This window comes from Microcaecilia unicolor, chromosome 7 (assembly GCF_901765095.1).
Source record: "Microcaecilia unicolor chromosome 7, aMicUni1.1, whole genome shotgun sequence".
In the NCBI taxonomy this organism is placed as follows: domain Eukaryota; kingdom Metazoa; phylum Chordata; class Amphibia; order Gymnophiona; family Siphonopidae; genus Microcaecilia; species Microcaecilia unicolor.
The window spans coordinates 29,273,166-29,294,563 of record NC_044037.1 but is presented as its reverse complement, the minus strand read 5'-3'; the positions used below and the strand labels follow the sequence as shown (position 1 = coordinate 29,294,563).

Sequence of the window (21,398 nt, the reverse complement as noted above, 5' to 3'; positions counted from 1 at the left end):
GACAGCTCAAAACCAGGGGTTGCATCAGTGTCTAAGTAGATATTCCACTTTCTGCATTTCCTGCTTGTAACTCAGAAAACTAGACGGTGTGTGTAGTTTTAGCTAATTAAGGGGCCCTTTTACTAGGGTGCGCTGAAAAATGGCCTGCGCTGGTGTAGACGTGTGTATTGGACGCACGCAGGTCCATTTTTCAGCACACCTGCAAAAGTGGGGAGGGGGACAAAAATGGACGTGCGGCAAAATAAAAATTGGTGCATGGCCATTTTGGGGCACCCGGTCAAAAGAAGCCAGACAAAAGAAACCAGAGAAAAAAGTTCCAAGCAAAAAAGGTCCCTGACATAAAAGTCCCTGACAAAAGGGCCTGATGAAATAGATTTATTTTTGAAGGGTACGAATTTGAAGGGTACAAAGAAGTGGAGGAGCCATAAATTACTGAGAAAGTCCACGGCTTGTCACTTGAAAGTCCTGGCACCTGCCTACGGCTTGACTTCACTATCCACACTTGGTATCTAGTGAGAATCATAAATCTGCTTGAAAACATAATCCAGCTTCATTAAGAGTCTATTTTGTTGTGGGGTTTTTTGGTATAGGTTTTTTTGGGAAGTTTTTTTTTTTTTGTCATGGTCTGTTTTGGTTTTAGTCTGTTTTGTTGGGGTTTTTTTTTTTTTTTGTATGGCCTATTATGTCGGGGTGCCCCATTTTGGGCCTGAGACCTTACCAACACCCATTGACTTAACGGTAAAGTCTCACGCATTAACTAGGCGGTAATCGTCAGTGCGCATACACTGCTGATTAGCACCCGGTTCGCGCCATACGCCGGAAATTTTCCAGCGCGCACAGTTGACGCGCATAAAAAATGAAATTACTGTCTGGGCCACGCACTAGTTGGGTGGTAATTCCAAATTGGCACGCGTTGGGTGCACATAGGCGCCTACACAGCTTAGTAAAAGGACTCCTTAGGGAAGACAAATGCAATATGGGTATTTTGATTTATTATGTGAAGTAGTTAGAAATTGGAAAGAACTGGCAGAGCTACCCATCAGAAAGGCGGGAGAGGGAGGATGTGATAGAGATGAATGCACAGGAGACGAGTTTCTTTCCATTGAAAGGAAGCTCTGAAATAAGGGGGTACAGGATGAAGGTGAATGGGGACAGACTCAAAAGTAACCCGAGGAAATATTCTTCACGGAAAGGGTAGTGAATTCATGCTATTGTCTCCCAGTGGTGGTAGCAGAGACGAAATTGAAGAAAGCTTGGGACAAGCACATAGGATCTTGAAGGGATAGTAGATGGCATGGTTGGGCAGACTGGATAGGTCATATGTTCTTTATCTGCCTTCATTTTTCTCTGTTTCTATCAGGGTTATTCCTCAAGGAGTTCATTAGCTAAAGCAGTGGTTCCCAAACCTGGTCCTGGAGGCACCCCAGCCAGTCAGGTTTCAGGATATCCACCATGAATATGCATGAGTCCTATGTTCAGTTTCGTAAACTTTTCAAAACATATCTGTTTCAGAATACGTTGACAGAACGAATATGTAGTAACTAAAAATATGCTTGATTATATTGTTGGTTATGAATGGTTGTCCATTGTTGATTTATCTTTTGGTATGGATGTTTTAGTTTGCTGTGCTGCTCTATCAAATTAATGGATTTCCTATATGGTTTTTTTTTAATGTAATATTTTATTATAAGACTAGGAAAAAAAGGCCCGTTTCTGACACAAATGAAACGGGCACTAGCAAGGTTCTCCTTGGAGTGTGTATGTTTGAGAGAGTGTGTGTGAGAGTGACTGTGTGAGAGAGAGAGAGAGTGAATGTGGGTGTGTGACAGAGAGAGAGTGAGAGGGGTGCAAGTCTGTCTGTGAGCGAGAGTGTGTGTGTGTGTGTGTGTGTGTGTGTGTGTGTGTGTGTGTGTGAGAATGAGAGTGTGTGGGTCATCGTTCCAGGGTCACCCCCATCCCTTCCTTCCACCCCCCCCCCCCCCATCCCTCTCCGTATAAAAAGTTTGCTGTGACTGGAGCCTTCATCCAAAAAAAGAAATGGTCCTGAAAACGAAGGCATAAGAGATTTTGAACCATGTTCTCCTAAACTGAATATTCCCGTCACATGCATATTATGAAGCTCATCCTTATAACGCCTACTTGCTAATCCAGTGTTATAGCTCGAGAGTAGTGTAGATTTAAAGGAAAAGATCTGAAGGATTTTCTATGGCACAGTGACATCTTTACACATTCTAAGGCAATGTGCAATTCTGTTTGTCAGTAAAGTCACAGAGATAATGGGAAATCTGCCGTCAGTACTGAGGGGAATGGAGAAATACATCTTTCTCTCTCTTTGCACTCTTCCATTCCTGCCACCGATGCTGCTCCTCGCGCTCCAAATTGTCCTCCTGGAGCTCCTTCGGCAGCGGCGGGAGCCGCAAATGTTCTCTCCTGCCGCTGCTACTGTTGTCTTTGCGACCGGAGTGCCCGCCCCGCAGCCATTTAGGCTGCGTCTTTGGAGCTCCGAGTGTCACGGTCATCCCCTCCCTCCCCTCTTCCAAATGCTCCCTGCTGCCTTTCTTTTCGGCCGGCACCGCGAGCTGGCTCACCACTTCCGGTTTTGCCGCGGTGCCGCCGACGCCGCTCCTCGCACTCCACATTTTCATCCCGGAGCTCCTTCAGCAGCGGCGGGAGCCGCAACTGTTGTCTCCTGCCACTGCTACTGTTGTCTTCGCGCATCGATTTTCAGAGGGCACGGATGCTTCAGACTTCAATTGGAACTCAAATAGGGTGGGCGATGCGATTCGCTGAGTGTCAGTGCTCCGCCCTCGACGTCATCACGTTGTGACGCGAGGGCGGGGCAGACACTCATGGGCATACAGCGATCTACACAACTACACACTTAGAACTTGGAGACTTCCGGTTTCTGGCTTCATTAGAACATTGGAGGCGCGTTTTATATAGAGAGATGTAAACCGTTCTGTTTTGTGAATGCAATAAGAAACAGTATAGTAAATAAATGATAAATGATGAGAGAGATTTGCATGCAGTGGAGATATTGCATGCAAATCTCTCTCATGAATTAGATATCTTGAAAACTGACTGGCTGGGGTGCCTCCAGGACCAGGTTTGGGAACCACTGAGCTAAGGTGCTATGGAGTTGGAGTTTGGAATTAACAGTCCAAAAATGGTTCAAATTAATATATCAACATATAAAAACCTGTAGGTGAAGCCCAGTTCTGTGCTTATAGGTGTGGCTTACATGATCTAATGCGTATTCAAACAAAGAAACCCTATATAATTATAACACACTATCCATAGGAGCATATGTTTCACTAACGAGCTTTGTCACCCGTACAATTTGGTGTTTATGCCTTCAGGTCCCTGGAAACTACTTCCATGGCTGTTGTGCTATTACTTTACTGGTCAGAGCACTGGGACTTGCAATGGAATGATATGAAAGGGAAATATTTTTCCTGTGTCATTTTTAAATTTTAGGCCTGGCACCGTTCTCCTCTTTTTAAAGTGCTTTTATTTAAAAAAAAAATTTACAAAGAATATTAACAAATTAACACTTGCAGGGAAATAAGGTATCCATAAAGAAAATACAAGAAAGGAATAATAAATCACTCCCATTAAAGGGAACTGAGAAGACAATAGATGTCTTCTAGTAAGTTCTCCAAAGTGAAGGGAGGAGCCCAGATCACAGAGGATGACATTTTAAAAGCTAAATAATAACACATACAAAAATCGAGCCAACGTGTAGTAAATTCTCTTGTTCTAGCAATTTACATCTCTGATCTAGAAACTAGTACAATTGTTGTGGATCAAAAAAATATCTATATCTAGGATTATTTTTATTTATTTTGTTACATTTGTACCCTGCGCTTTCCCACTCATGGCAGGCTCAATGCGGCTTACATATTGTATACAGGTACTTATTTGTACCTGGGGCAATGGAGGGTTAAGTGACTTGCCCAGAGTCACAAGGAGCTGCCTGTGCCTGAAGTGGGAATCGAACTCAGTTCCTCAGTTCCCCAGGACCAAAGTCCACCACCCTAACCACTAGGCCACTCCTCCACTGTTGCCACTATTTGAGATTCTACATGGAATGTTGCTATTCCACTAGCAACATTCCATGTAGAAGTCGGCCCTTGCAGATCACCAATGTGGCCGCGCAGGCTTCTGCTTCTGTGAGTCTGACGTCAGACTCACAGAAACAGAAGCCTGCACAGCCTTCTACATGGAATGTTGCTAGTGGAATAGCAACATTCCATGTAGAATCTCCAATAGTATCTATTTTATTTTTGTTACATTTGTATCCTGCGCTTTCCCACTCATGGCAGGCTCAGTGCGGCTTACATGGAGCAATGGAGGGTTAAGTGACTTGCCCAGAGTCACAAGGAGCTGCTATTATCACATTTAATCAATCATTTAGGGGCTCTTTTACTGACAATTAGTTCATGTTATTTGCCACAGGACTCATTTTATTCCTTTGGGCCCTGCAGCAGATAAACATGCGATAATCTTCAGTAAAGACTCCCCTTAGCTGAATAATGACGAAAAAAGTTGCCTCCCAGAGTGGTAATTTCTGGGCGCATTCTCAAGAACTTTGACAACGTCTGTTCTGGTGGCCCATCACAAGTTGGGGAAAATCCAGATCTGCATTTAATGAATCTGAAGTAAAGCCGCATAATCATTTTTATCAGACTCAAAGACAAAAACAACTATTAATGTAACTCGCTCAATAGTTATAATACTAGCCGTTGAGCCCGTTAAAACGGGCTGGTATTGGAGGTCGAGGCCCCCCCCCCCCACGAGGTCGCCGCCCCCCCCCCCCCCCACGAGGTCGCCGCTACCGTTCCCCCCCCCCCCCCCCCCGGAGTCGCCGCCGCCGCCAGCCCTCCACCTGGCCCAGGCCCTCTCTCCGCTACTGTACTTACATCCATTCGCCGGAACGCAGCAGGGCAGATCAGCTGAGCTGCCGTCGGCCTTCCTTCTCTGCCTGTGTCCCACCCTTGTGTGACGTAACGTCAGCGAGGGCGGGGCACAGGCAGGGAAGGAAGGCGGACGGCAGCTCAGCTGATCTGCCCTGCTGCGTTCCGGCGAATGGATGTAAGTTCAGTAGCGGAGAGAGGGCCTGGGCCGGGTGGAGGGCTGGCGGCGGCGACACCGAGTGGGGGTAGCGGTAGCGGCGACCTCGGGCGGGGGGGTGGAGCGATAGCGACCTCGGCGCAGTCGAGTGAGTCGGTCACTCGCCGTTTATATGTTTGATTAGAGTTCTCGAGTATAGCTGATACATACAGGGAACCCAGTAGACCAAGAGAGGCACCCTCAGAGGCCTCCGTTTATCTCTTAGATGGTAAGTAGAAGGTGTTTGTAACTGGTCAAGTTGCCTCATCTGGCACCTTGAGTGCGTCAATCATATTTTTTCTAAATAACTTTCTGGGGCCCTTAACAGTATCTTTAGTTAAGCAACCATAAGTTTCTCATCTCATGCTCTAAATTCCCAGCTCTTCTAATAAGGTCCAAATTGTCTCACCTCAAGCCAGGATGGACGTATGAAACACCAGACAACACTAGTTGCAACTTTCCTTTAAGGTGTCCATATGTCCCGCTCTTACCACAAGCTTTTGAAGAGAAGTCTCTGTTGCTGCCATTCTTTAATTTGCTTCTTTTTCAGGTGATGACAGGAAAGCGTTGTATCAAAAGGGTTAACCCTACTTCCTTGGCTCACGATTTCGGATTTCCCATCTATTGCCAAATCCCCAGCTACAGTTTGTCCCCAGCAGAAATCCCCTGTTGAGCCGGGGAACACCTCAATTGATGACGCTTTGCTGTCACACCAATTACTCCCACGGTCCATGTTTTCATCACCAGAGGCTTCCTTCTATGTTCTGGCATCAAACACAGTCTCTCTGGTGCCAGGGGTGAATCACAAGAACTGGAGTGAATGAAGCGTCTGTTCACGCTTTCCAAAAATACTAGGACTAGGGGGCATGCGATGAAACTACAGTGTAGTAAATTTAAAACCAATCGGAGAAAATTTTTCTTCACCCAACACGTAATTAAATTCTGGAATTCGTTGCCGGAGAATGTGGTGAAGGCGGTTAGCTTGGCAGAGTTTAAAAAGGGGTTAGACGGTTTCCTAAAGGACAAGTCCATAAACCACTACTAAATGGACTTGGGAAAAATCCACAATTCCAAGAATAACATGTATAGAATGTTTGTACATTTGGGAAGCTTGCCAGGTGCCCTTGGCCTGGATTGGCCGCTGTCATGGACAGGATGCTGGGCTCGATGGACCCTTGGTCTTTTCCCAGTGTGGCATTACTTATATACCTTATTCGAGGGATCCACCTCTGCAGCTGCTGCAAGGCCTGGCCCCGAAAAAACACCAGCAGAGCTCCTTATGTAAGGAATAGTCAATTGACCAGAAACAGGTAAAACTTTTGCTTTCTTCTTGCCCATCTCAAAATTAACAAAAAAACAGGAAAGAAGCGAGAAAATAGAAAACTTTAAGGAAGAGCAGAAGGCAAAACTGTGTAGGAGACCCAGAGCAGTACTGCATGCTGGCCATTCTCCTGTTCCTTTGGGCTTCCATCTCAGTCAGAACCCAGATGGGTTGGGATTGCATGTTATGGCCTTCATTTGCAGCTACTCAGGGTTTTTTTCCCCTTTAGTTCAATAATCATGGGCCTTGATTCTGGCCACTAGATGTCACTATTGCACAATGACTACAACACTCTCCTCCACAGCATTCTTAGCCCTGACCAACCCAGAGAGTGGAAGACCCGAACCAGAAGTCAGACCCAAGTCGTGGCTGCATTCACACTACTGCCAGTGAAGCACCAGTCCATTCTTTTCTTTTGCCTTCTTGTACTCTCCAGCTCAGTGGAAGTTTGTAAAGAAATTATACATAAGAGGTCAAAAATGTCTGTCCTGCAGCAGATTAACTATCTGAAAACTGAGCAGAATGGGACCAGATCTGGCAAGGAGGGGAATCCCAAGAACAGCTGAATGTTCCAGATATACGCTGTTAAGGTATATTAAAAATTTCCTACCAGGAGACATTGACAGGGTATTTCATAGCTGCAAAATAAAGGGTCTATAATGTGTGGAACAATTCATTGGGAAAGGGAGTTATTACATTTACAAAACTGAAGGAACAGTACCTGCCTGAGGAAACAAACTTGTTTTAATACCAACCATTGAAATGTTATTTCAGAACACAAATAGGAGACTTATTTAATAGTGAGTCTAAACCAATGTAAACACTATTCCAATTAAACAGCATGAAAGGGGGCAACTCTAAATTACATAAAATTTATAGATAACTTGTTATCAATAGAAATCAAACAAAATAAAACATGGAAAAGAAAATAAGATGATACCTTTTTTATTGGACATAACTTAATACATTTCTTGATTAGCTTTCGAAGGTTGCCCTTCTTCCTCAGATCGGAAATAAGCAAATGTGTTATTTGATAGTATATATGTCTTATTTCCGATCTGACAAAGAAGGGCAACCTTCAAAAGCTAATCAAGAAATGTATTGAGTTATGTCCAATAAAAAAGGTATCATCTTATTTTCTTTTCCATGTTTTATTTTGTTTGATTTCTATTGATTACCTTTAAAAGTGGACTAACACGGCTATCACACCTCTCTACTTATAGATAACTTGGAAATAAGGTAATTGCCTCATATGTAAAGCTGGGAAGTCGATCTGGGGTGAGGAACAATGGACGCAGCTATTCAAATACATATATAGAGGAATAATTGTGAGTTATATGCTTGAAAATAATTATAATAGCGTTATATCCCCAAGCGCCTATTCAAAATCTGTGGGATGGGATCACCATAATGCTGGCGAAGGTGTGGTGGGGAGGGCACCTACATCCATATTTGGTGGCACATACTGAGAAAGATTTCTGGAGAAAAGTATGTAACTTTTCTGGTCAGATTATGAAAAGAAAACAAATGAAAGCCGAGGTCAAGGTGACATTATTGAACATTCCCCTCCTCAAATGTGGCTTTAGCAGAGGCTGCTCTAGTTAGGATGGGAGTCATAGCAGCATGGGTGACCATAGTCCAAGATCGGAAACAACAGGATCGAGTTTCTTTAGGAATGGTACATCAGAAGTTTTGTAACGTGGAATGGGGAAAACAGAGAATCTGAATATTGTAAGTGTCACTATTTTGCTATTGAGCTCTGTTGTATGCTTTCTGGTTAATAAAGTTTTGAGAAAATTAAAAAAAAAAGTTTTGTAACGTATATAATATGCCCTGATTAACTGCTCTTAGACATGCATTTCCAAACAGTTTGGACACCCTGCATTCAAAGGATAGAAACTCAAGATAAACTGACCAGAAAGCAAAAGTAGAGAGTAGAACCCACCCAACTCAAAACGATGGAGGAGGGAATAGCACTCCTTTCACCGCCTCCAAAATGGCAGCGCCCTGCCCAGTGCATCCTGGGATGCGCTAATGGGGCTTTCTTACTATATAAACTCCATTATATGGTAGGGAAGCCCCACCCATTAACATCCCAGGATGCACTGGGCAGGGCACCACCATTTTGGAGGCGACACTGGAAGGAGGAGGGAGTGCTACTCCTACATTGTTTTGAGGTACACGGGGGGGGGGGGGGGGGGGGGAGTGCGCTAGACCACACTGGATGTCCACTGGACCTCCAGCCCTTGAGCCCTTTCCTGTCCGGGAGTGAAGGGTCAGGGGAGTTGGGGGTGCTAGACCACCAGGGTGGGGGGGATCTGCCAGCATGCAGATGCGTGCTGGACAGGGCTCTCCATTCCTTTCCAATTCTTTGCAAACCACAACGCTAGCTCAGCTTGCGTAGGGTTTGCCGCGGGAGCAACGCCCTTATTTGGCACATTGCCCACTGAACATTGGGGAGGAATAGGTAATGCCTTGTTTTGCATGCTCATTGCGTTCAGAGCCGACGAGCATGTTGTTACACGTGTTTGTCGGCACTGATCATCGGGCAGGAGCAAACACAGGCGCTAATACAGCGCTGCGTACATCTAGTAGTGCTTTAGAAATGATAAGTAGTAGTAGTAATATAGCGCTGTTGGCTTCTAGCGCCCTTGTGTGCTTTTGATCATCTGCCCATTAGTAACACATGGTAAATGCAACAGCAGATGTCATTTATTTGGTGTTAAATGAATAATTGCTAAAATGGAGCAAAATGATATATTAAGGATATGTATTTTTGTTACGGTCAGACAGGACCAGTTTGTATTTTGACTTAGGTAATCTGAATACATTTATGCTTGTTTTTCAGAGGAGCCGGGTACCACTATGACAGTCACTATAGTTTACGATAACTCTGAAGCAGTAGAGTTGTGTACATCTCAATCCCTGTATCTTACGCCTGTGGCAAGGCTGATCATCAGCGTGATGTTTCCGGACTGCAAAGAGCCAACCAGGCCGTTTTCCAACTGGGACATCCTGGACCAGCTAAAAACCATGATTGCTCCAGACCAATTTAGCTCCCTTCGTGTTTCGAAGAGCACAAAAGATTTTGTTCGAATTGAAGGCGAAGCAGAAACAAAGCATTTAGCACAGACTCTGCTGGCAAAACTGCATGGGAAGGTCATAAAATTAAATGGCTTTCTTGATGGCTTGGTTGTGGAGACTACTGAAGCAAGTGTCGATTTTCCAACCCAACAAGACTGGGAAGCTTTCTCAAAGGAGACAGCAAACGAGGAGCTTTCTGAACAAAGTTCAGCTTCTCTTCCCGACAGTATCTACTTAGAAGGACTGCCAAGCAAATGGTTTGTCTTAAAGGGCTCAAACAGTGAGAAACCCAGTGAAGCTGCCCTTCAGATGGTATTTGAAAGATACGGGAAGGTAAAGAACACAGATATCCCCATGCTGGATCCTTACAGAGAGGAAAATGCCAGCGGGAACTCACTGGGGGGCATTCAGACTTTTGCAGCTTTCGTCCAGTATGAAGATCATGCAGACTTTGTGAAAGCCATGGAGGCTCTCCGAGGAATGAAGTTGATGTATCAAGGGGAAGATGGGAAAGCTCTGGCATGTAATATGAAGGTAATACTGTTTGCCCCGTTCATCTTCAATTATGAATGTGCAGGTATTGAAACAACCTTTTGAAAGCGAGATGATTGAGAGAGGGAAACGGAGGCAAAATTCATGACTCTAATGTATGTCTGCTCTGGCTCTGAGCATGTGGGTAGCAGTGGCGTAGCCACAGGTGGGCCTAGGTGGGCCAGGGCCCACCTACTTAGGGTTCTGGCCCACCCAACAATAGCACACATTTAGTGGTAGCTGGTGGGGATCTCAAGCTCTGCCACCTGAAGATTTCCCCCTGATAGTAACAAAAACGCTACTGTCCATGATACCGGCACCTGCACATACTCAGTTTTCAGCGCATGCCTGCTGCAGACTTCCAAGGTAGAAAGAAGTGTTTTCCCACCAGCTGACATATTTTTTTGGTGGGGGGGGGGGGGGGGATGAGAACACTTGGTGCCCACCCACTTCTTGCCTAGGCCCACCCAAAATCTGTTGTCTGGCTACGCCCCTGGTGGGTAGAAATTTGGTATATAATAAGCTTAGCTTGCCTCACTCCTATTGAAATGCAAATCTTTCATACAAATGTACAGCCAGTCAACACCCAGCTCACCTGTAGAAACCTCGGGTACCCCAGTTCAGGTCACATGACTGGCTGTACCAGTTTGTTGAGAGAGCTTAAGGGTGGTAATACATACTGGTCCACTGCTTGCCCCTTCCCCTGGTTCCCAATCTATAAAAGCGGTATCCATTTTGTTGAGATCCTAGAAATGGTCTCGCAGTGCTAGACTTGACCACATCGTAAATGTTTAGCTCCAATGGGTGCAGCTTTGAAGGAAACCATCAAATGTGTTCAATGAGATTATAACATCAGAGAGCTGTCAAACACAGGACTTCAAAGAAAAATAAATTTTGGTGTGACTCGGAGTCACTTTTTATAGGATATATTTAGAACATGTAGTAAGCCTAGGGTAGGAGTAAGTTAGTACTGAGTGCCTGGTCCACATTATGGGCTAAAGCATAGAAAACGTAATGTTTTGATGTATTTCACCCAATCAAAGCAGCCAGCTCTATGAGTGCCAGTATGTGGGCCCTCGGTATTAAGTAAGCTCCTTCACTGTATTGTTTGGCACCACAGTCATGTTTTGAAATGTTGGTGCCTAGGCACCCAGTGTTCTGGAACAGTGTTTAGAGCAGAGACCTTTTTAGCAAGAAGATCGATTTAGGCAGAGGTTCCCCAGCAGACGTTGTGCACATGTGACCAACAGTCCTTGAAACCCAACAAGGAAAATAAGCAGCATTATTTGGTGTCTTACTGATAGCATAAGTCCTTCCTTAGAGCATATTCAATGTTATCCTTTTTAACTCCAGGTTTTAAGTATTGACTGTATTTGAACCTGTGATTTCTGCTACATAAAAACCATCAGCAGGGTCTTAAACACCTGAGGCTTTGAATCCACAGCTTTATCCTTGGCTTATTGTGGTACATTTATTTATTTGTGTGTTTGTTTGTTTGTTGCATTTGTATCCCACATTTTCCCACCTATTTGCAGGCTCAATGTGGCTTACATTGTTCCGTAATGGCGATTGCTATTTCCGGAATGAGAAATACAGTGTTATATTGCATTAAGGTTCGTAGGTGACAGAGAAGGGGGATAACCGAACGGGGGCGCCCATCTCTAAGGATGGCCCCGTAAAGGGGCGGGGCAACCCGTATCATCGAAACAAGATGGACGTCCATCTTTCGTTTCGATAATGACACTGGCAGCACAGTGCTATGATCCTAACCAGCTGAATGTGTCTTGGTTTTCTTCATTAGTCTGCAGGTGCTTTCTTGATCCGGGTTTGGGGCCCGAAGCAGCACATCATATCACGTTTCAGCTGTAATCGGGTCTGAAGGACCTCAGCACCTACTTCTCATGTAGCTGAAATTTGTGAGACTTGCAGGGAAGCTCAGCTTTACCAGCATGTGGTCACTTTAACTCTGATTTTTTTCTGCAGGTGACTTTTGATACGACCAAACATTTCAGCGAAGAAGCCATAAAGAAGAGAAATCTGGAAAGACAGAAACTGCAAGAGCTGGAACAGCAAAGAAAATTGGAAAAGGAAGAAGAGGAAGCTGCAGCAAGGTGAGCGGCTCCTTAACGGAAGGGGCTTCCTGTTCATAGTAACATAGTAGATGACGGCAGAAAAAGACCTGCACGGTCCATCCAGTCTGCCCAACAAGATAACTCATATTTGCTGCTTTTTGTGTATATCCTACTTTGATTTGTACCTGTGCTCTTCAGGGCACAGACCGTATAAGTCTGCCCAGCACTATCCCCGCCTCCCAACCACCAGCCCCGCCTCCCAACCACCGACTCTGGCACAGACCGTACAAGTCTGTCCAGCACTATCCCCGCCTCCCAACCACCAGTCCCGCTGCCCACCACCGGCTCTGGCACAGACCGTACAAATCTGTCCAGCACTATCCCTGCCTCCCAACCATCAGCCCCGCCTCCCGATCTTGACTAAGCTCCTGAGGATCCATTCCTTCGGCACAGGATTCCTTTATGCTTATCCCACGCATGTTTGAATTCCGTTACTGTTTTCATTTCCACCACCTCCCGCGGGAGGGCATTCCAAGCATCTACTACTCTCTCTCTGAAAAAATACTTCCTGACATTTTTCTTGAGTCTGCCCCCCTTCTTCATTCATTCGGTGCAGTATGGAGTTGTGGGTAAGGTCCGCTGACGTATACACCTGCTGTCCCTTCTAGCGGTACTGGTAATTAGAGGTTCCAGTGTGTAGTGTACAATATTCCTATCAGTCCCACCGTCATCCCCTGTCATCTCACTAGGGTCACTAGCTGTCCTCTTGAGTATGAAGAATGACCCTCTACACGATTTGGAGTATTGCAGTTGACACTGGTGAATGGAGTCATTCGCTGTCTTTGAGTAGTTCTGATGGCTAAGGTGAGAGAACCTGTTCCTGGAGAACTTTTTGGAAAATCATTTTGTGAGCAGTTGAGTAGAGGCGAAACAGATGAAAAACAAATCCCGGGGCATCAAGGGTAGGGAGTCCTGTGGAAAGAGAAACCAAACGGACTACTAATGACACGTAGAAGGAATTTAGGAGAAGGGTTAATGTACAGAGACAGGAATGACCAGGTGTCTGATTACCTATTTCTGGGATAAGCAGTATGAAATGTGTTGTACTTTTTGGGGATCTTGCCAGGTGTTTGTGATCTGGATTGGCCACTGATGGAAACAGGATGCTGGGCTTGATGGACCTTTGGTCTGTCCCAGTATGGCAATACTTATGTACTGGGGATTCTGAATGGAATCTTGCTACTCTCTGGGGTTCTACATGGAATGTTGCTACACTTTGAAATTCTGCATGGAATCTTGTTATTCTTTAGAATTCTAGAATCTTGCTACTCTTTGGGGTTCTACATAGAATGTTGCTATTCTTTGTTTTTCTGCCAGGTACTTGTGACCTGGATTGGCCACTGTTGGAAACAGGATGCTGGGCTTGATGGACCTTTGGTCTTTTCCAGTATGGCAATACTTATGTACTTATGTTTTTCATTACAAGCTTACACAGTGTTCCCTTTCCTCCTCTCAAACCTGGCAAGAGATTAAGAAATTTTCCTGGTGTTTAAATAACCTTATTGTGTAGGAAACTACTTGATAAAACAAACTTTGCCTGCATTTCTTTTATTGGCCCCTTTAAGTCTCACCCGCTGTAGTGGCCTCCTCTCCCCTCTGCTTGTACTACAGATACAATACCTGCTCACAGGCCCCTTTTTTTATCTATTCATTTTTGTTAGATGCACCTCTGATCACAAACCCAAGTTCCTTTCTAAGTACATTTTCTGTGGCCATTCCCGTTCTGAGAACACACCACTAGAGGGCCAAAAGCCTGAGCCTTTCCCTAGGGTATCTGATACGCTCCTTCCCCTCCAGCATGTCAGAATGTGCTCCTGAGCTGTATCCAGTGGTTCAGGTTTTTTTTTTTTTTTATTAAGTTTGAAAATACAACAAAAACATCAAAGACCACAAGGTCTACATAACCTCAGTTTCTGTAACAATGCTTAAGTTAACAGTGCTATAAAATCAATATCTTTATCTTTTCTTATTCCCCCATACAACTCAACCCATCTCCCCTCCCCCCTCCCTTTCCCATCCCTGCTGACATTACTACTACTACTACTATTTAGCATTTCTATAGTGCTACAAGGCATACGCAGCGCTGCACAAACATAGAAGAAAGACAGTCCCTGCTCAAAGAGCTTACAATCTAATAGACAAAAAATAAAGTACGCAAATCAAATCAATTAATGTGTACAGGAAGGAGGAGAGGAGGGTAGGTGGAGGCGAGTGGTTACAAGTGGTTACGAGTCAAAAGCAATGTTAAAGAGGGGGGCTTTCAGTCTAGATTTAAAGGTGGCCAAGGATGGGGCAAGACGTAGGGGCTCAGGAAGTTTATTCCAGGCGTAGGGTGCAGCGAGACAGAAGGCGCGAAGTCTGGAGTTGGCAGTAGTGGAGAAGGGAACAGATAAGAAGGATTTATCCATGGAGCAGAGTGCACGGGAAGGGGTGTAGGGATGGACGAGTGTGGAGAGATACTGGGGAGCAGCAGAGTGAGTACATTTATAGGTTAGTAGAAGAAGTTTGAACAGGATGCGAAAACGGATAGGGAGCCAGTGAAGGGTCTTGAGGAGAGGGGTAGTATGAGTAAAGCGACCCTGGCGGAAGATGAGACGGGCAGCAGAGTTTTGAACCGACTGGAGAGGGGAGAGGTGACTAAGTGGGAGGCCAGCAAGAAGCAGATTGCAGTAGTCTAAACGAGAGGTGACAAGACTGTGGATGAGGGTTTTGGTAGAGTGCTCGGAAAGAAAGAGGCGTATTTTACGGATGTTGTAAAGAAAGAAACGACAGGTCTTGGCGATCTGCTGGATATGAGCAGAGAAGGAGAGAGAAGAGTCAAAGATGACCCCAAGGTTTCGAGCTGAGGAGACAGGGAGAATGAGAGAGCCATCAACAGAAATAGAAAACGGGGGGAGCGGGGAGGTGGGTTTGGGGGGGAAAATGAGAAGCTCGGTTTTGGTCATATTTAATTTCAGGTGGCGTTGAGACATCCAGACAGCAATGTCAGACAAGCACGGGGTACATCCAGATTACCTCCCTTTTCTGTTCATATGGCTCCCAGATTTTCTGAAATACTGTGAGTAAGCCCTTCCTCATAGCAGTCAATTTAGTCATCTGATATATGTGTTCGACTTTATATCTCACTCGTTGCATAGAGGGCATCTCCACTGCTTTCCACGCTCTGGCTATCTGCATTTTGGCCACAGCAAAAAGTTGGATTGCTAATTTATGTTCCTGAACCGGCTGTGTTTGGGCCGTGCGTGAAGTAAGCAGTATTCTATTTTCCGCGTATATCCTCCCCTACCTAGGTCATTGACCACCTTCCCTATCTGCTCCCAGAATACTTGCTCCCAGTGGTTCAGGTTTTAACCAAGCCTTGTCTGCCTGAGGTGATCGCGCAGTCCACGTCCTCACCTCCCCTACTCCAATGAGACCTGCGGAGACGCCTCTCGCAAGTTGGAGGGTCTGGAACTGCAGAGGAGCACAAGAGAACCATTAGGGACGACAAAATCAAAAACTGCTCAAAAACATCTTTTTTAATAGGTTTATGGATTGTTATAGGTGGGGGATTTTCCCACCACATATGAATAATCAGAGGAGAAAAAAAAAACAAAGCAAGCCCATAAAGTTTTGATGCTCAACGCTTTTAAGTAGCCTGTTTAAAATAATTATGAATGTAGGTAACCCATACTTAATATATACATTACGGTTTCCATGAAATCACAAGCATCAGCCAATCAGAAATCAACTATGGACCAGTTTGGTTTAGTAGATCTGATTGATAAGTGTTTTGAATTATAGCCAAACTACCAGTGTGGTTGCTGCTATCATCTGTCTCCTCCGCTGTTTGAAACCGTTTTGATTTTTGCATTTAATTATTCTTTTTGTGTCTTGTAATTAAGAATTCGGTCTTTTTACCACCATCCCAATAATCATGCATATCCCGGTAAAAGATTGGAATGATAAAAGACCGGGCCACGTAACGTATGAGAAAAGTAATTTATTAACTTACCAATAGAGTATACAGGAATAAAAGAAATTTTCTCATAGGAGTACAGTTCTGCTTAGACAAAAGTATTGGCTGAGAACTGTCTCAAACATTCACTAATCAGGCCTGCTGCTTATATACTGTTTCTACACAAAAGCCTTTTCATAAAACATTTTTTTTTTGTTACATTTGTACCCCGCGCTTTCCCACTCATGGCAGGCTCAATGCGGCGGGCAATGGAGGGTTAAGTGACTTGCCCAGAGTCACAAGGAGCTGCCAGTGCCTGAAGTGGGAATCAAACTCAGTTCCTCAGTTCCCCAGGACCAAAGTCCACCACCATAACCACTAGGCCACTCCTCCACTGTTGCTACTATTTGAGATTCTACATGGAATGTTGCTATTCCACTAGCAACATTCCATGTAGAAGTCGGCCCTTGCAGATCACCAATGTGGCCGCGCAGGCTTCTACATGGAATGTTGCTAGTGGAATAGCAACATTCCATGTAGAATCTCCAATAGTAGCAACATTCCATGTAGAATCTCCAATAGTATCTATTTTATTTTTGCTACATTTGTACCCTGCGCTTTCCCACTCATGGCAGGCTCAATGCGGCTTACATGGGGCAATGGAGGGTTAAGTGACTTGCCCAGAGTCACAAGGAGCTGCCTGTGCCTGAAGTGGGAATTGAACTCAGTTCCCCAGGACCAAAGTCCACCACCCCAACCACTAGGCCACTCCTCCACTTCATTCTTTCACTCGTCATCTTTCTCTCTTACGTTCTTCAGCCAAAAACTCCCTGCTACTTTATCTATTGCCTCATGTTCTTTTCCCTGAACTCCTGTTCACATACCATTCTAACTACAATCACGTCTGTTAGTTTGGTTGGCCTTCACCTTTAACAACATCCCTTGATACATAACCGTGCTGCAATTTCTTCAGTCTTTTAAATGCTGCTGTAATAGTAGCTGCAGATAGAAGGAACTCTGCAACGGTTCTGCATTAATAAGCAGCAGCAAGGTTTATTCTTTTGGCTGTTCACTTTGGGTGCATGGGCCACCTCTGAAAATGGAAACTGCAAGTATTCTTTCCCTGTTCTAGCCTCCCCACCCTCACGCTCCCCTCCATCATAGGCGCCCTGTATAAGAGGCTTGGGGAGGCTAAGCCTCCCCAGCCCAGCTGTGAACTTCCCCGCGGCCATGCCTACCTCTAAATGCAGCCCGAGACAAGACTCGACGAAATCTTTTGTTGAGTAGCGCAGCGGCAGCCAGGAACGAGACCTGCCGTCGCTACTCTCCACCCACAGCCAGCATAACATAAGAAAAAAAGAAGCGCAGGGCCGCAGCAGCCTTCAGACATGCGCTGTCGGCTCTGCCAGTCTCTGCCCCGTGACGTCAATTTCCCGTTCCGGGGTCAGAGGACCGGCAGAGCCGACAGCGCATGTCTGAAGGCTGCTGCGGCCCCGCGCTTCTTTTTCGTCTTGTGTCAGCGCTGCTGTTAAGAGGCCCAGGCCGGAGGGAGAGGAGAGAATGTGGCTAATGGCTGGAAACGGTAGGAGGAGAGAGAGGGAGAGCAGGGGAGAGCCAGGGGGCATGGACAAGAGCAGTGGAGAGCCAAAGAGCGATAGGGAGAGAAAGAGGGGCCGTGGAAAAGAGCAGGGGAGAGCCAGGGACATGGAAAAAAGCAGGGGAGAGCCAGGGACATGGAAAAAAGCAGGGGAGAGCCAGAAAGAGATGGGGAGAGAAAGAGGGGCCATGGAAAAGAGCAGGGGAGAGAAAGAGGGGCCATGGAAAAGAGCAGAGGAGAGCCAGAAAGAGATGGGGAGAGAAAGAGGGGCCATGGAAAAGAGCAGAGGAGAGCCAGGGACATGGAAAAAAGCAGGGGAGAGCCAGAAAGAGATGGGGAGAGAAAGAGGGGCCATGGAAAAGAGCAGGGGAGAGCCAGGGACATGGAAAAAAGCAGGGGAGAGCCAGAAAGAGATGGGGAGAGAAAGAGGGGCCATGGAAAAGAGCAGAGGAGAGCCAGGGACATGGAAAAAAAAGCAGTGGAGAGCCAGAAAAAGATGGGGAGAGAAAGAGGGGACATGGGCAGGAGAGAGAGAGAGAAGCTGCTGGGGAGAAACTGGGGGAGACCCTAGCTGTCAGACTGAGAAATGCTGGCTGGATGAAAGGAGGGAGAAAGAGGAAAATGCTGGAAGGAGGGGTCAGAATGAGGGAAGATGCTGGTAGGGAGGGACAGAGGAAAGACACTGGAAGGATGGGGTGAGAGAGGACATGCTGAATGGAAAAGGGTCAAGAGAGAGAACTGTCTAGAAGGAAGGGTGTCTCCCTCTGACAATGGACGGAAGGATTGGGAGAGGGTAATGGGTGGAAGGATGGAGAGAGAAAGATGGATGATACTGGATGGAAGGGTAGGAGAGAAAGAAGGAAGGTGCTGGATATGGATGGAGGGAAGGAAAGTATATGCACATGGATGGAGGGGAGTGAGGAGAAATGCTGGATATGGATGGAGGGAAAACTGTTGAATTAAAGAGCTGGATCGGGATACTGAAGGATAGGGACAGGGCTACAGATGGTAGACAGGACGCATAAGGACACAGGAGGATGGTGGACATGGTGAGAGAAAAAATATCAAATAGAAAGAATAAAACAGAAGACACTGGGACCAAAGCGAATAGAAAAACTAAATGATCAGACAACAAAGGTAGAAAAAAAGTATTTTATTCAGAATTTATTAACTGGAATATGTCAGCTTTTGGAAATGTGCACCTGTGATGTTTTGCATGTAAGTTTCAATTTTTCTAGTATTGCTGCATGCTGAGTCTGACTTCTTGAGGTAACTTTCCAGTTCAGTATTTTGCCTTCATATCTGTTGTGTCATGTGTTTTTCATGTGATCAAGGTGCAGTATTCTGCTAGCGTGTAGTATTTTCAGCCCTTTTTGGTGTTTTTTTTGTTTCACTAGGTTGTGCACTGGTGTTTTAGAGCCCGGTGTAATTACAGTGCTGCCTTTCCATGCATAAGGTTGTAGCTTGTCCTGTCCTTGGAATTAGTACTGTTATGGTTTGGTAAGGTTATGAGTGTGTTTTTGCACAAGTTTGTGTATAGTGTTTTGCAGTGGAGAGATTGTGTATTGGCCTTACTGAAGTGGCACCAAATCATCAGAAAGGGTTTTAGAGCCTAAATCATGACACACTACCTCTTGAAGGATCTACATAAAAGGAGCTCATTATGAACACTTTCCACCCTAAAAGGGTGTTTTGTGGCTCTACATGAGAATTGTGATATTATGATCTCTTGTTTCATATTGTTGACGGTCTGCATTTTCCGTATGGGTGGTATATTGGTTTATTAGGGTCTGCCCAGTGTTATGGTACAGTAAGGTTTATGAGTGTGTTTTTGCACAAATTTGTGCATAGTGTTTTGCAATTGTGGATAGTACATGCTTTGAGCAACCACTTTATTCTTTGACATATGATACATATTTAATATCTAAATTTAATAAAAGGTATTGTGACTTATTTTTTACTTATTTTTTTTCTATGTTGTCAGACAATTATGGATGTAAGCCCCGCCCCTGGCCTCCAATCATTTCTCCTCGTTACACAGCAGTTTGCTTTTGATGAGTGTATTAAGGCCTCGTACATTAAGAGACATATATTTCACTAAAAACATTTAGCAATTTCAAAAAGAAATACAGCGTTAGTACATGATCCAACTTATGTACAGTCACATATCTCTAGAACAGCTTCAACTCTCGACAACGGCTCATCCAGTCCCCCTCCCACCACATAACCCCCTGTAAATCCCCTTCCCCCCTCTCACCTCCCCAACCCTGAAAGACCAGAAAGCGGGCCATAAAGGCCTCGCTGGTTCAGAGAGAGCGGCCGCCAGAATATATACCCCACGCAAATCATATATTCTAAACTTACAGAATCATACTACACAATCCCAGCCGTCAATTTGCATATAACAACAAACCTTCCACCAGTCCGTCATGATGACTTAAAGTAACAGTTCAGAACAACATATAGTATACCTAGGTCGTAAGTCTCAATAAATCCAGGAATCTCCATAAGTTAGCTAAAAGATAGAATCAGGTGGCATCCAGAGGGGTTATTTGAGCCCCAGATTGTTGGCGGGTAAGGCAACCCTTGCCTCGTGCGAGTCTGCCAACGAGGACGTGATGAACGCTCCACTGAGGCCTTATCCCCAGGTGCTTGACTCTGAAGTGGAGATGATGGAGGATCCACTTCTGACAAGATCGCTCGGGCCTCCTCTAGCGTACGTACCTGATGGAGTTTACCGTCCAGATAGAAGGATAGAGCAAAAGGATGCTGCCATCGGTATTTTATCTCTTTCTCTCGAAGGTGTTTAGTGAAGAGTTGCAGCTTGGATCGCCTCTTCAGAGTTGTTGCCGCCAGATCTCGGTAACGTTCTATTGGGAATTGTTCCCATTGCAGCGGGGCAGAACTACATACCTTAGCCAAAACTTGTTCTTTAATTTTATAATCTGCAAAGCATGCTATGATATCCTGGGGCACATTGGCCCTCGGTCGAGTCGCCACTCTGTGCTCGTTCTATTTTTACTGTTTCTGGAGGTACCACTTGTTCCTCCGATGAGAGGAGCATACTCACTATCCGTTGAGTCACCAACTCACAGTTAATGTATTCTGCCAGCTCGGGTAGTCCCCGAATGCGAATATTAGCCCGCTGACCGCAATTTTCCAGGTCTTCGACCTTGTCTTGTAAAAGAGTATGAAGGAGTTGGTGTTCCGCTGTAGTAGTCTCCAGGGATACCAAGGCCTCCTGCTGTTCTTCAATGTGAGATTCCGTCTCTTCCACACGATGGCCCAACTCTGAGATTTCCCCAAGCAAATCAGCTGCCAATGCCGAGTGCGTCTCACAAACTCCTTTAATGTCGGACCGAATTACCTGTAATAACTCACGAAGTTCCGAAAGGGGATTATCCGAGGCCTCCTGCACCACAGGCTGTGCGCACAAGATAGCTTGCTCTTCCACGCTATCCAAGTGGCCTGATTGAGACGCCATCTTGGCTGCTTGTGACTGCGAACGATAAGCGAAGTCTTTCAGCGACCTAGGCGGCCCCTGTTGCGTATCACCTCCACTCGTGCAGGAAGAATTGCGCGAGAAATCACAGGTAAGTTGAGCTTTAAAGTCCTCCGATTTGGCTGGTATTAAGCTTTTATTTGCATGGCGTATTCTTAGCCTGTTGCTCACCACTCAATATT

General features: G+C 45.4%; 1 protein-coding gene across 4 annotated transcripts in view; it reads left to right on the top strand.

Moving 5' to 3' along the window:
• The window catches only part of LOC115474915 (A-kinase anchor protein 17B), an 84,363-nt gene that overhangs the window by 47,685 nt on the left and 15,280 nt on the right, over positions 1–21,398 (top strand). For 3 of the 4 annotated variants that reach the window (XM_030210618.1, XM_030210615.1, XM_030210616.1), the window contains exons 3-4: positions 9,282–10,051; positions 12,032–12,159. In XM_030210618.1, the coding sequence (XP_030066478.1) occupies positions 9,299–10,051; positions 12,032–12,159 (881 nt within the window). In that variant the 5' untranslated portion in view covers positions 9,282–9,298. Of the gene's footprint in view, positions 1–6,737; positions 7,024–9,281; positions 10,052–12,031; positions 12,160–21,398 lie in introns of all 4 variants that reach the window. The other variant, XM_030210619.1, reaches the window with a different exon arrangement.